Source organism: Centropristis striata, chromosome 10 (genome assembly GCF_030273125.1).
Source record: "Centropristis striata isolate RG_2023a ecotype Rhode Island chromosome 10, C.striata_1.0, whole genome shotgun sequence".
NCBI classification, from domain to species: Eukaryota; Metazoa; Chordata; class Actinopteri; order Perciformes; family Serranidae; genus Centropristis; species Centropristis striata.
This window is the reverse complement of record NC_081526.1, coordinates 13,824,227-13,836,454: the sequence shown is the minus strand read 5'-3', so window position 1 is coordinate 13,836,454 and position 12,228 is coordinate 13,824,227. Positions and strand designations below refer to the sequence as shown.

At 36.0% G+C, this 12,228-nt stretch overlaps 1 protein-coding gene across 1 annotated transcript in view; it reads right to left on the bottom strand.

The window, feature by feature from the left end:
* The window catches only part of uxs1 (UDP-glucuronate decarboxylase 1), a 38,690-nt gene extending 27,409 nt beyond the window's left edge, over positions 1-11,281 (bottom strand). Inside the window, exons 1-4 of the mRNA XM_059342789.1 lie at positions 10,510-11,281; positions 6,484-6,511; positions 3,792-3,840; positions 1,922-1,965 (exon numbers count right to left, since the gene is read on the bottom strand). Coding sequence (XP_059198772.1) covers positions 1,922-1,965; positions 3,792-3,840; positions 6,484-6,511; positions 10,510-10,600 — 212 coding nt within the window. The 5' untranslated portion in view covers positions 10,601-11,281. The remainder of the gene's footprint in view (positions 1-1,921; positions 1,966-3,791; positions 3,841-6,483; positions 6,512-10,509) is intronic.
* Positions 11,282-12,228: the final 947 nt, after the last annotated feature.

Below are 12,228 nucleotides of genomic sequence, written 5' to 3'. Positions count from 1 at the left end.
TTAGAGTTTAAAAGAGAGATTTCTTGTGATTTTTCAATAAATAAATGGGCTTTCACATCATTGCTTCGCCTGAAAAACTAGTATTTATATAGAAAGGTACTAATGCAATATGGTGTAGTTTCCTTCCTTTACCTTCCTTTAACATTAAGATATGTCAACTTTGTTTAAACTACTCAAAGTATAGATTGAGGATTTAAATTCATTGATGATTTAGATCTCAGTAATGTTGGTGACTACAATGTTATTACCCGACAGAATAGAATAAAATAACCAACAGCATAAACATGTTTATGCCTCATTAGAATTCAAGGTGTCAAACAAGTCTCGAGAAACCTTTTTGTGCATCACCAGGAGGTGCAGCAGAACCAAATATCCAGGGCTTCATTCACCGATAAGCCTGTGTCAACACAATCCACCTGCAGCCCTCATTCACGGGCTTCTCAGGAGAATCACATAGAAATATGTTATGCTCCTTTTAAAAGGGTCTTGTAATCCTGTGGCATATTGCAGAAAAGCAGCACACAGAAGGGACAAGGGGGCAATGGATGCAATCTAAACAAGTGGCTTTCTATTTCTGTCTCATTAGCATTGAAGGCACAGAAGGTGACACAAATAATTAACCTGTAGGAGCAGAATGTATATGCGAACAGTTGCTGCAATGAACAGCCAATATTGGCTTCATTTGTGTATAGCCCGCTTTGTGGTATGTGACTTCTAATCTTCTAAATATCAACTTTCTGGTAACTGGGGAGAGGAGGTATGCAGATCACCACAGCTTGCTGTTCTTCCATAGACTTTAAACTAGTCAAAAAAAGGCTCAATGTAGTCACGAAATGGGTCTTAACGTTTATAGTGCATTGACCTTTCACTGAGCATTGAGTTGGTGTTTCTATATATAGCAATATTGGCCGGTACTTGTATCTGTGTATATACTGTCTGATATGTTACATTATTAACCCATAAGAACCTACAGTGACACGGCTGTAACAAACACTCTAAATGTTCTTGAATCTCCCATATACAGCTTTATGCTTCAACTTAACTCATTAAGTCCCTAAGCGATGTATACTCAACACCCTGGTGTGGTGGTCATGTGACTTTGACAAGAAGTGACTTCTCCAAAAGTGTGACTGGAAACAGAAATGTAAAAAAAGTAGCTCATTTCAAAATGCTTATTTTTTGTCACTAGGCTAAGTTTAAACCCATTTAACAATTGTAATCTGTTAATAGGGTGTCGTTTATTGCATTTAACCGTATTAGGGTTTATTTGTTTTTATTTATTATTGATTTATTATTATTTTGTTACTTAAAAACAAATCTGAAAAATAATTTGTTTTAAACAGCACTATTAATGTCACAATTTTAATATATGTTGTGGAGATGCAGAGAAAAAGGCAAATTTGTTTTTCTGTAAGCAGAAAATGTGTCAAGTTTATTTATATTGAAATAAGAAATATCATAAAAATGAATACCAAGCGCCCAATGTGACATATATGTCACATCACAGATCTTTGACATTTAGGGGTAGTATTTAAAAAAAAAACCCTTAATAAATGTGGTCCACTTGGTCTGTGGTATATCCCCCATAATTTTCTTTCAAGGATAAATGGGTGGAAATTTGGTGAAACCAAAGAGGAATTTCCACTCAGTGGATAATAAAGTTTTCGTATTCGTATTATTATTTTTTTTAATAGTCATCATTATGAAGCTGTCTGGGTACCTTGATGAAAAATCTGTAAACAATCCACATTAAAAGGTCTATTTTCATTCCAACTCCAATAATGACTATATCGGCCACTATATCGGTTATTGGGTAAATTTTCCCCCTTTTAAAAATTCCATAAAGGATAGGCTCTAATAAACGCTTTACTTTTAGCGGCTGTAGGTATGAATACATTTGTGCATAAAAAGGGATACACACCTTTGTTCCAGATCGCGAATCTTCTCTCTGAGAGGAGCCACAGCCTAAAGTGAGATAAGAAGTGACACAACTGTGAGGCGTGAGCAGAGCACATGTCAACACTTAGTTTTTTTAACTTACAGTGTGTCTTACAACACCAGTATGTTTGTGTTAAGTTCAGGCTCTCCATGTCCCATTTGAAACTTCATAATGCACCACACAATTTCGATAATCTGTTACCTGTGGAACGTTCCACAACATTTGCAGTGTTTTGTTGGCCCTGTCCCAACTTTTCTGAAATGTGCTGCTGGCATCAAATTCTGAATTTATATACATTTACAAAAATCCATTAAGTTGAAGGGATAAAACATTAAATATATTTTCTTTTTCCAAAAGGGAGTACCCTATTCTATTTTATTTAGGCTTAACACAACATCACAACTTTTTGGAATCAAGTCTGTATATAACTGGAGGATTGTATTCATAAAGTATAAATATTATTATAAAATATATGCTCTTTGTGTATTTTTTTTATATCAAATGTCTCTTTTACTTCTTGTTGGTTATAGAGCTGCTGTCTAAAAAAATTTTAATGCATCAAAGTCAATTTTAATACAGTGGTGCAATTTTTCAACATTAAGACAAAAATCCAAATTCAGGAATACTGACTTTGTTTTCAAAAAAGGGAAAGGTTCATGGAACAACTGACATTACTTTCAGCAGTAAGCTGAAATTCGCTTTGTCAAATATGTGTTAGCAGTTTGAAAATTGAAGGTTCAAATCAGTGGTGTCAGACATACAGCCCACAACTGTCACAGGATGAATTTGAAAGTTAAAAAAATGCATAAAAGACACACTATAATTTTTTGATAAATGCAATCCTAAATTATTATTTGATCTTAAAGTGCAATACTATATTTTTCTGTTCCAAATACCTGTGATTTAAAGCTTTGTGCCTTTGTACAATCACTGTGATCAGTTTTAATGCACAGATTTAAATGATAAACAGGAGCAGATTGCACGTTTGTTTTAAGAAATCTGAGCTTGTTCATGATGTTTTGTAAAACATACAGAACTGGTCAAAAGCTTGGACACACCTTTTCATTCAATGGTTTTTATTTATTTATTTATTTTTATTTTGAACATTGTAGACTAATACTGAATACATCACAACTATTAAAGAACACAAATGGAATTATTTAGTTAAAAAAAAAGTGTTAAACAAACCAGAATAGATTTTAGATTCTAGCCAGCCTTTACTTTGAATACAGCTTTGCACACTTCTGTTACTCTCTCAGATTCATTAAGGAGCTCACCTGGATGGTTTTCAGTTAGCAGCCGCACATTGTCAAGAGGGATTATTTGTGGAATTTCTGACCTTCTGAATGTGTTTGAGACCATCAAAGCAAGGATGAAGGATCTATAATCTAAAAAACATTCTGGCTTGTGTACCACTTTTTGTTTAGTAGGTAATTCCATATGTGTTCCATTATAGTAAATTAGATTTTCCTAATGTATTTGTACTTCTTTGCACTAAAACAAAGGGGAAAACATGGACTTATTGTCATCTATAGGTAATTTTGCAATGATTTTACTCATCCAGCCCATGTGACATCTAATTCTGCTGTATGTGGCCCCTGAACTTAGAGGAGTTTGACACCCCTGTTATAAATAGATGCGATAGTTAAGGTGGACCGGATTTTTTGGGCCTAATCGGAAATCCCGGTTAGGCCAAAGCATGAAGAGGTTGCGATTGAATGCATATCAACTGCTTGCCCTCACATTCATGGCTTTGTAAGGGTTTATTCCAGTAAATGTGTAATAATATGTGCATAAAAAGAGATACCAGCTGATAACATACAACATGTGTTTGATATCATGTTGAACTCACTTCATCAATTCTCTGCTCAATCTTCATTTCTCCGTGTTCTTGTATTGATCTAAGACGAGAGAAAGACAAAGACAGGTAGACTGAGGATGCAATTATGGCGACATTCATCACAACCAGAGGCTCTTGACTGGAAGCATGCCGTCACTTAGAAACACATCATAACCCACCACCATCCAAACATCAACTTTCTGTGAAGTTTATCTTGATATGGTTGTTTCTGTTAACCGTTTCTGGGTTAAACATACCAGTTGTGTGTATTTGGATAATTTAAGTAAATATCTGTGAAATCGGGGTAATTCATCACAATAGTGCTTAAATCAAAAACCCTGATACTGCTGTAAAGTAGTTCTGCTCAGTTGCAACACAGCCAATAATTAAATACAACCAGAGAGCTACCATGGAATGAGACTTGAGGTCTTTCTCAGCTGACAAATTAGTTTTGTCTCACATCATTAACATACACACAATCAGCATAATCATTGCGTGAATCATCACAGCATTTCACAGCAAAGAGAAAAGATAGAGCTTAAACACTTTGTTATTTTGAACCTTAAATACATTAATTAATTCAGTGCAGCTTTCATCTTTAAAATATTGTCCATTTATAAGTAAAATGCATCAATCTTGTGCACTTTGTGAAATATGTTATGTGGGGTGTTTGCTCTCATTTAGCTCTCAGTCGGGAGACACTGTATTATAGAATCTTTATCGTTATCCTACTGTGACATTTTTAATTGCTGACAGCTTTCTACTAGGACATGCAGTTGCCAGCCAGTGTAAAAATAGCTGGCTAGGTCGAACTGGGGGCATGCCCCCCTGGAGAATTTTTTTTTTCATAAAAGCCCAATTTGTTGGCCTCTCACACATTCTGATGCCACTACTCCATCATATACACTGATATTAATTGCATATTTTAAGAATTATTATACAAGAATAAGAGTTATTGTATATTTTATTTAAGGCATTTTATTTTGACAGTCTTCTTGATAATGCTGTGGTGGATTCTGTTAACACACTGTGCTCTTATTTTGAAAGCTGCATGTGTTCAGCGACAGGAAGTAATTTGTCAGAGATTAGCTTTTTGTGATTAAAACAACTTTAATTCTAAGCTAATGTTAGCTCGAGGCTGATGAACAGCGTATGTAACAGTGTGTTAGGACCTCTGACCGCCTGTACAGGTTGCTAGTATTTAGCTTGGCTCATGCGGGGCTGATACAGACAGGTAGGCACGTTTCTCTATCATGCTGGTTTTGAAAGGAAGAAGTGAGGTGGGCAGCTCGGTAAATTCAGTGCGCATGTAACTGTGTGAATGCGCGCGCAAGACTCGGAGGAGGGCTGGGAGGTGCGGGTCAGGGGAATGAGTGACTGACAGGTGACAGACACTCTGCTGAGCAAATGCAAGACAACGCAAAATAACTTTATATTATGAATCGTGTAAAAATACTTTCAGTAGCTTGAAATGTGATGTTTGCACAGCACACGAGACTCTGGCAGGACAGATTATCGTCTAGCGGGCTGCCAGAGTCTATGTAAATAATGGGAAACCCTGCTACTACACCATCTTAACCTCAACTTTGCTATCACTGAGGGAGAAGCTGCAATTTTCTGTAACCCACTTAGATGACATTGTTTAATTATATACACGTATGCTACAACATTGCTCTCAAACATTTTCAATAATTGAGAGTGAAATAACCTTTTAATATCCTATGTTATTGACTTGACAATATAATAGAACATTAATAAGTCGATTTTTTCCCCAGTGGAAAGCATCTGTCATGATGAAGAATATCCAACATCACACACTCTCACTCTTCTCATCGGGAATGGTCGATTAAGCAGGTCAAACTACACAACATCAAGGTGTAGAATGGCTCATGCTCAGGAGCAAACTCATCATGGAAATAACCCCGTTAGAGTACCCACTCCTCTCACAAAATTTGACTTCACAGAGGTCAGTTATCCCAGGGACTCTGAATTCTGATTAGGGATTTTTGTGCTTTGATTGTTAGCCTTTCAAAGAATGTGAAAATGTGTGGTTTTGTTGTGGTGGAAATCCACCAAGTCCGGAAAATAAAAAACAATGCAGAGACATGATAGAACCCAAGACAGTCCGTTTTGTGATGGGTTGAGCATGGGTTTAGGTTTAAGCGATTTCAAACTCCTATTTCACAGGTAAATAGTACACTTAATGTTTCTGAAAACATTTGAGGGGAGAACAGAACACAATCTTGATTCCTATTCAACCAGCACTACCTTACTTGGCAGTTTGATATGAGCTTTGCAAGCCTGGAGCGTTGAGCTGGACAGACCTCATTTGCATGAAGTTGAAGCGGAGCCGTGTTTATGCAAATTGAGAAATGGCCATCAGTCAGTCAATTCGCTGTGTCGTATCCATCATGCAGATTTCACATAATATCAACAGACTTGGTGACTCTCCACCATAACAACTTGCAGATTCCAAATCCTTTATAAGCTTAAGGATAAATTACGAATTAATGATAGTATAACAGTATATTTGATTATCCCATTACTTTATTAATTTCTGTCTATTACAGAAGTTCCTTTGATTTGGTATTAGGTAAATTGTTTCCCAGAACCATGCATTATGACATTATATTATAGAAAATCTAATTATAATTCATTTAAAAGCCATTAAGTAGGAGAGAGAGAGAGAAATTAATTACTGTACCTCATGTTCGTATATGTTCCCCAGACAGCTGGAAGAGAAAAAGAGAAAACGTATGAATACAAAGTGCATGTATGGTGACGCATCACATTCAGCGATATCTGTCTGTTTAACAAAGCCAACGAGAAGAAATGCCAATGAGTGATGAGAGGAAAAGGAGCTCCAGCAATTATCTTTTCTCTTCGCTCCTCCAAGTCCGACATGTGTAAATCACTGAGCTGTAAATATTTAAAATGTTCATACTCATCCAAAAAAACAACAACTGTCTATTGTATCCTGTTTTAAATCTGGGTATTTCTTATTTATTTCCTTTAACCTCCTAAGTTTATTCAATTTAGCCTTCACATGAAACATAAATTGAACGACTTTAAAAACAGGGGAGCATCAGTCTCGTCATCTAAAGGCCTATGAAGAGTTCATTACAACAACAGTTTGATTGAGTGCACTTTACAATTATTCCCAGGCTTACACAAAAAAACATGATTTAACCAGATGTTTTAGCAGATGGAGTCTCTATTATCTGTGTGTGTGTGTGTGTGTGTGTGTGTGTGTGTGTGTGTGTGTATATATATATATATAGTCCACATTATCTTAAACTTGTTCAACAACAACAAAAAACACACTTATGAATGAAAATAGATGCATTTATCAGCAGGCAGCATCTTGTTTCTGAGTGAAAATTTGAAAGAAAATTTGTAAAAGAATGTTGGTGAAGTGAATATCTTCAGTTCAGCAGAGGTGAAACTGGTTTATTTCTTACAGAATTCCCATTTGTGTAATCAACTGAATTTGAAGCAGCGTCACCACAGTGACCTACATTACCAAACTACATGTTATAGTCTTCCAAGATTAGAACACACTGCTGATGATTTTCTGATAATGTGAGTTTAAATCCGGGAGATTGTTATCAATAAGTCATGAGGTTAAATTAAAGGTAAATAAACATAAATGACTGAATGGATGGCATTTAAATCGCAGTTACAAGATGCATGCAACATTTATGACAGGTTTTTATGACGCTGTTGTCACACTGTTGCCTGCTTGACAATCCTGTTTTGCTGTAATAAAAATGGTTGAAGTGACATGAACAGACAGGAAACTGTGTCTTATTGTATAAAACAGATGTTGACAAAGTTTTGCTTTGGGGTACATGAAATACAGTTAAAATAGGGGGTGGGATAGTAGAAAACAGTTCTATTAAAAGATTTGTCCCGTTCTGTTTGCTATTCATGGTTCCAGTGCATGCATGTTTTGTAAGACTCATTTTAGCCTCAGATTTTGGTGAAAAAGGGTTGGGCAGATAAAAAAACAACTTGAGTGTAGCTGATCTGTCTGTCAGTCTATATGGGACCATTAATGGATTTAGTGTTACCTACACCGGGGAAAAAAGTTGTGGATAAAACGATGACTGTGTGCTAGCACTGTTCAGCATGTGTGGCTTATGCTAACGGCTATACCTCCACATATGATTTACGAAGACATTATGCCGGTGTGTCCATAGACTGCACAATTTAACAATGAAGTGTAAATGTTCTTCGCTAGACTGTGATAAAGCAAATCGTTGTTACCTTTTGGCCAAATAAATACATAAATGAAAAACATGCCTACACCTGCACCAAACTGAACCGAAAAAAACGTGATATGAACAGAACCATTTCTTTAACCATTACACCCATAGTTGAGAAAAGGAATAAATTGAAATATATCAAAATATGTCGTCAGAATACATCTTGCAAAATGTCACAACTACATCGTATTGTGATTTAAGTATTCTGATGATATATCATGTGACCCCGAAGGGATAGTAACCAGTTTTTCAGCATCAGTCTTGAATCTGTCTCAAGTCTGTTTGTTTTAATTCACACTTCCCTTTGCTTGGTCTCTGGATTTGTCCTTGACATATTGTTAACTAAAGCCCTAATGAAGACAACTTCTCCCTTTTACTTGTCAGCCAGAGTTAACATGTCAGTTCAACCTTACAAAGCATTCCTTAATAGTTATCACCAATGATGACAATGAAACAAAATAAACATGAGCTTAGTTTCTTATATCTGCCATTGTTGCCATATTCAATCAATTAAACTATTTTTATAAGTATGTCAACAGGGTAGAAATGTATTGTGACGCCATGTTGCCTAATTGTCACAATAGATCTTTTGTTTTAAAGACACCATGTCCCTCATGCAGAACAATATTAAAAATAACCAGTCTGTTCAACAAAGCAGACCAAACTATAATTTCTGCCTTAGGGTTAATACAGTTTGCACAATATTTGAGAAAAAGTAGAGTTTTGGGAATACTTCAATAAGCAGCACTGTACTTACAGTGCATCACCATCATCAGTGTTATTTCTTAAAAAGTAACTCAAAAAAAATTGTGGGGGATTATTTTCTGACATTTGATTAATTAACTTAATTGTCTGAACACAAATTGATTTAAGTAGTTACCTTAAAAAATCCTTCTACCACTTCTTCACATAAATCTGTCTCTCTCTGTAATGAAAACAAAGCTAGTTCTTCCTTGAAAATTAGATGATAGCCTACATCTCACCCAACTTCAAAATCCAATTCCAGAAACCATATTAAAATACAAAGCAAGTCATGTTGAGCCTGACTGCTTAAGCACTCATCTGAAACTTTTATTTATTTAATTATTGTTGTCTTTATGCCCTTCAAGTTTTGCAAGGTACATTGTAGGGGGGCTTGGCCACCAGTCTGTTAAACTACATACATAACTTTACAGTGTGGTTGACAATAACGTTACAAGAATGATGCCAGTTTAACCCTCTGAAGTCCACAGAAGCACCAGCGCATGACTTCTTCACGACGTTGCAACGTATAAAAGGAAGCAGCATGGAGCCATGCTGTCAGCTCTTCTCTAAAGTTTTGGCTTTTCCAGAAGTTTAGGAGCAAAGGATCTTTTATATCGCTCCGTCCTGCAACGGAGAGAGAGGAGCTGTCCACTGCTGTTTTTTTGGTCCATAAAAGGTTTTGTGTAGTGGATAATCTGGGTATTTCAGGATGGCCACGAACATCTTGACAGTGCATCTCTCTTTTGTGTGATTTTTTTCTGTTTTTGTTTGTGTTTTTTGTCATTTTTGTGTGTTTTAAGTGGGGTTTTTGTAAAAAAAAAAAAAAAAAAAAAAAAAAAAAAATTTTGTTTTTGCTTTTGTGTGTCTTTTTGTGTTAAAAATGTTGATCCAGTAGGTCAAAATGAAAAAAATAATAATCAAGTATAGGTGAGGTTGTGCTGAAAACAATGATACCAACATGGCATGGTGACCACTTTAAGTGGTTTATAAAGGAAGAATGGAGTCAAAAACAGACAAAATAGCCCCAAACTCCAAAGGGTTAACAGGTGTTATATCGCCGCACTGTTAAAATAATCGCCAAAGTAATTTTTTGTCAAAATTGTTTGGTTTTTTTTGCCTAAATCATATCCTCATGACGCTGGCCACCTATGGTAAAATCGCCTACATCCTCAGTTGATCAGATCATGTGATATATTACCCCTTTAAGATAATGGCCTATGTCAAGTGTGTGACTTAAGCGGATTTATTATGCCTAAGTCAAAATAAAATGTGACTTAGGCAATTTTTTGAACATGCCTTTGTGACTTAAGCAAGATATGACATGAGTGTGTCATAAACATGACATGGGATGTGTCATGAACATTAATGGCACTTTGAAGTAACATTAATGATCATGATACTTGTCATCTCATGTTTCTGACAGGCTTCTGTGACTTATGTAGACTCCTTCAAAATAAAGTGCTACCATATCTTGCTTAAATCACAAAGGCATGTTCAAAAAATTGCCTAAGTCATTCATTTCTCTTAAGTTACAGAATTTACTATGCCAATAGCCATCCTTTGTTACATCCCTTTTGAGTGAAATGATCAAATAAATGTCATATGTTACACTTTTGGTGAAGTTTTTTGTGTTTCCTGCAAAACTTGAAAAAAATAGTTAGGCGATTATTTTAACAGGGTGACGATATACATTTAGTTGCACAAATCAGTGTACTTACAGGCAATGTAGGCGATCAAAGCGAGGGCAAAAAGGAGCTTCATCATTCTTCTGTTTAATCCTGATAACAGCCAGATGACTCGCTTCATCATCCGCTAAATGCAACAGGACCAGGAACCCAAACAAGCCACACGTTCAAGTCCTGCTATAGCATTTTGAGTCACAATTGTTCATGACCTCGGTCTTCCGGGTGTCTTGATTTATCAGGCAGTCTTGGTGCTCCTAAGTCATATCAAACCTTTGACAGCACAGGGGAGCTAGCTGCTCCTGCTACGTCAACACCAAGCAGGAGCAGTTTACGTGGCTAGCAGGGTAACCGTTACACACAGGTAGCAAACAATACCAGGTGGCAAGCTACACTGTGGAGTGGCAATACTCACAAGTACATATAAACTTATTTATTCGCGGCATTTGTCCCCCAACAGTTATATGAGCTGCAACACATCATTTCTCACGTGAACGGATGTCTTAAAGATACGTTTACAAACTGCGGCAACGCCAAACGGTTAGCCGTTAGCACCACATTAGCGATTGGCTTCTAGCAAGCAGCGTATTTTTCTTCAGCTCATAGCTGCCACTAAACAAAAAACAACAAACGCGAATCCTGTCCCACATGTATATTCAGGTGAGTCCCGGTAAAATTAAAAGGCTGTTCATTTTAACGGCACACAAAAAGAACACATCCCGGAGTTTTCTCCTCAGCTGGGCCGAGGAGCAGCAGTCAGATGAGCGATTAGTCGTAGCTCGATTTAGCAGCCTGAGACTGCGTGACGCTCATTTGACTTGTTAATAGTCGTTTTGTCTTACTTTTGATGGGCAGACTAACATAGTTGCCTCTTATAGACTTATATAATAGCATAATATTGTTCCAAATATGTATATTTCCTTATGAAGTCTAGCTTTCAATATTGAGGATTATTTATTTCCAACACTGACACAATGGTTCATTCATTCCTTCACAGGAAATTTTCCACAGTACAGTAAATTTACCTTGTTGCCCAGCTTGTTCATATTCCCATTAAAAACACTGTTTTGGCGCTTTAAGCTTGTTGTGTGCTAAGATGTATTTGCATTTGCTAAATGTATACTGTATGCAGTGGTGGAAAAAGTATTCAAATCTCTTACTTAAGTAAAATAACTAATACCACAATGCAAAATTACTCCACTACAAGTAAAATACCTGCATTCAAAATATTCTTAAATAAAAGTACAAAAGTACCAGTATCAAAATGTACTTAAAGTATTAAAAGTACTCGTTATGCAGAATGGACCCACTCAGATTGTTATTTATATTCTAGCCTATTTCAATTATTTGTATAGATGCATTTATGTAATCAGCATATGGCTCATTTTAGTTTTTTATGTTAAATCTTATCTGAAAAGTAACTAAAGCTGACAGCTAAATGTAGTGAATTAAGGAGTACAATATTTGCCTCTAAAATATAGTGAGGTAGAAGTATAAAGTTACATGAAATGGAAATACTTAAGTAAAGGTATTTAGTTGCATTCCACCACTGACTGTATGTCATTATACTGCAGCCATTATTTATAGTACAACCAGATAGATTGCAAAATATTGATGTTTTCTTTCTTTGTAAATACATTAATAATTTCGTTGCAGGTCTCCTGTGCTGCAATTTAATCTTTTTCTTTTAATCTAAAACCATTCCCATATATTTCTAATCTATGGGAATTGTACTACATCAATGCTCTACACAAT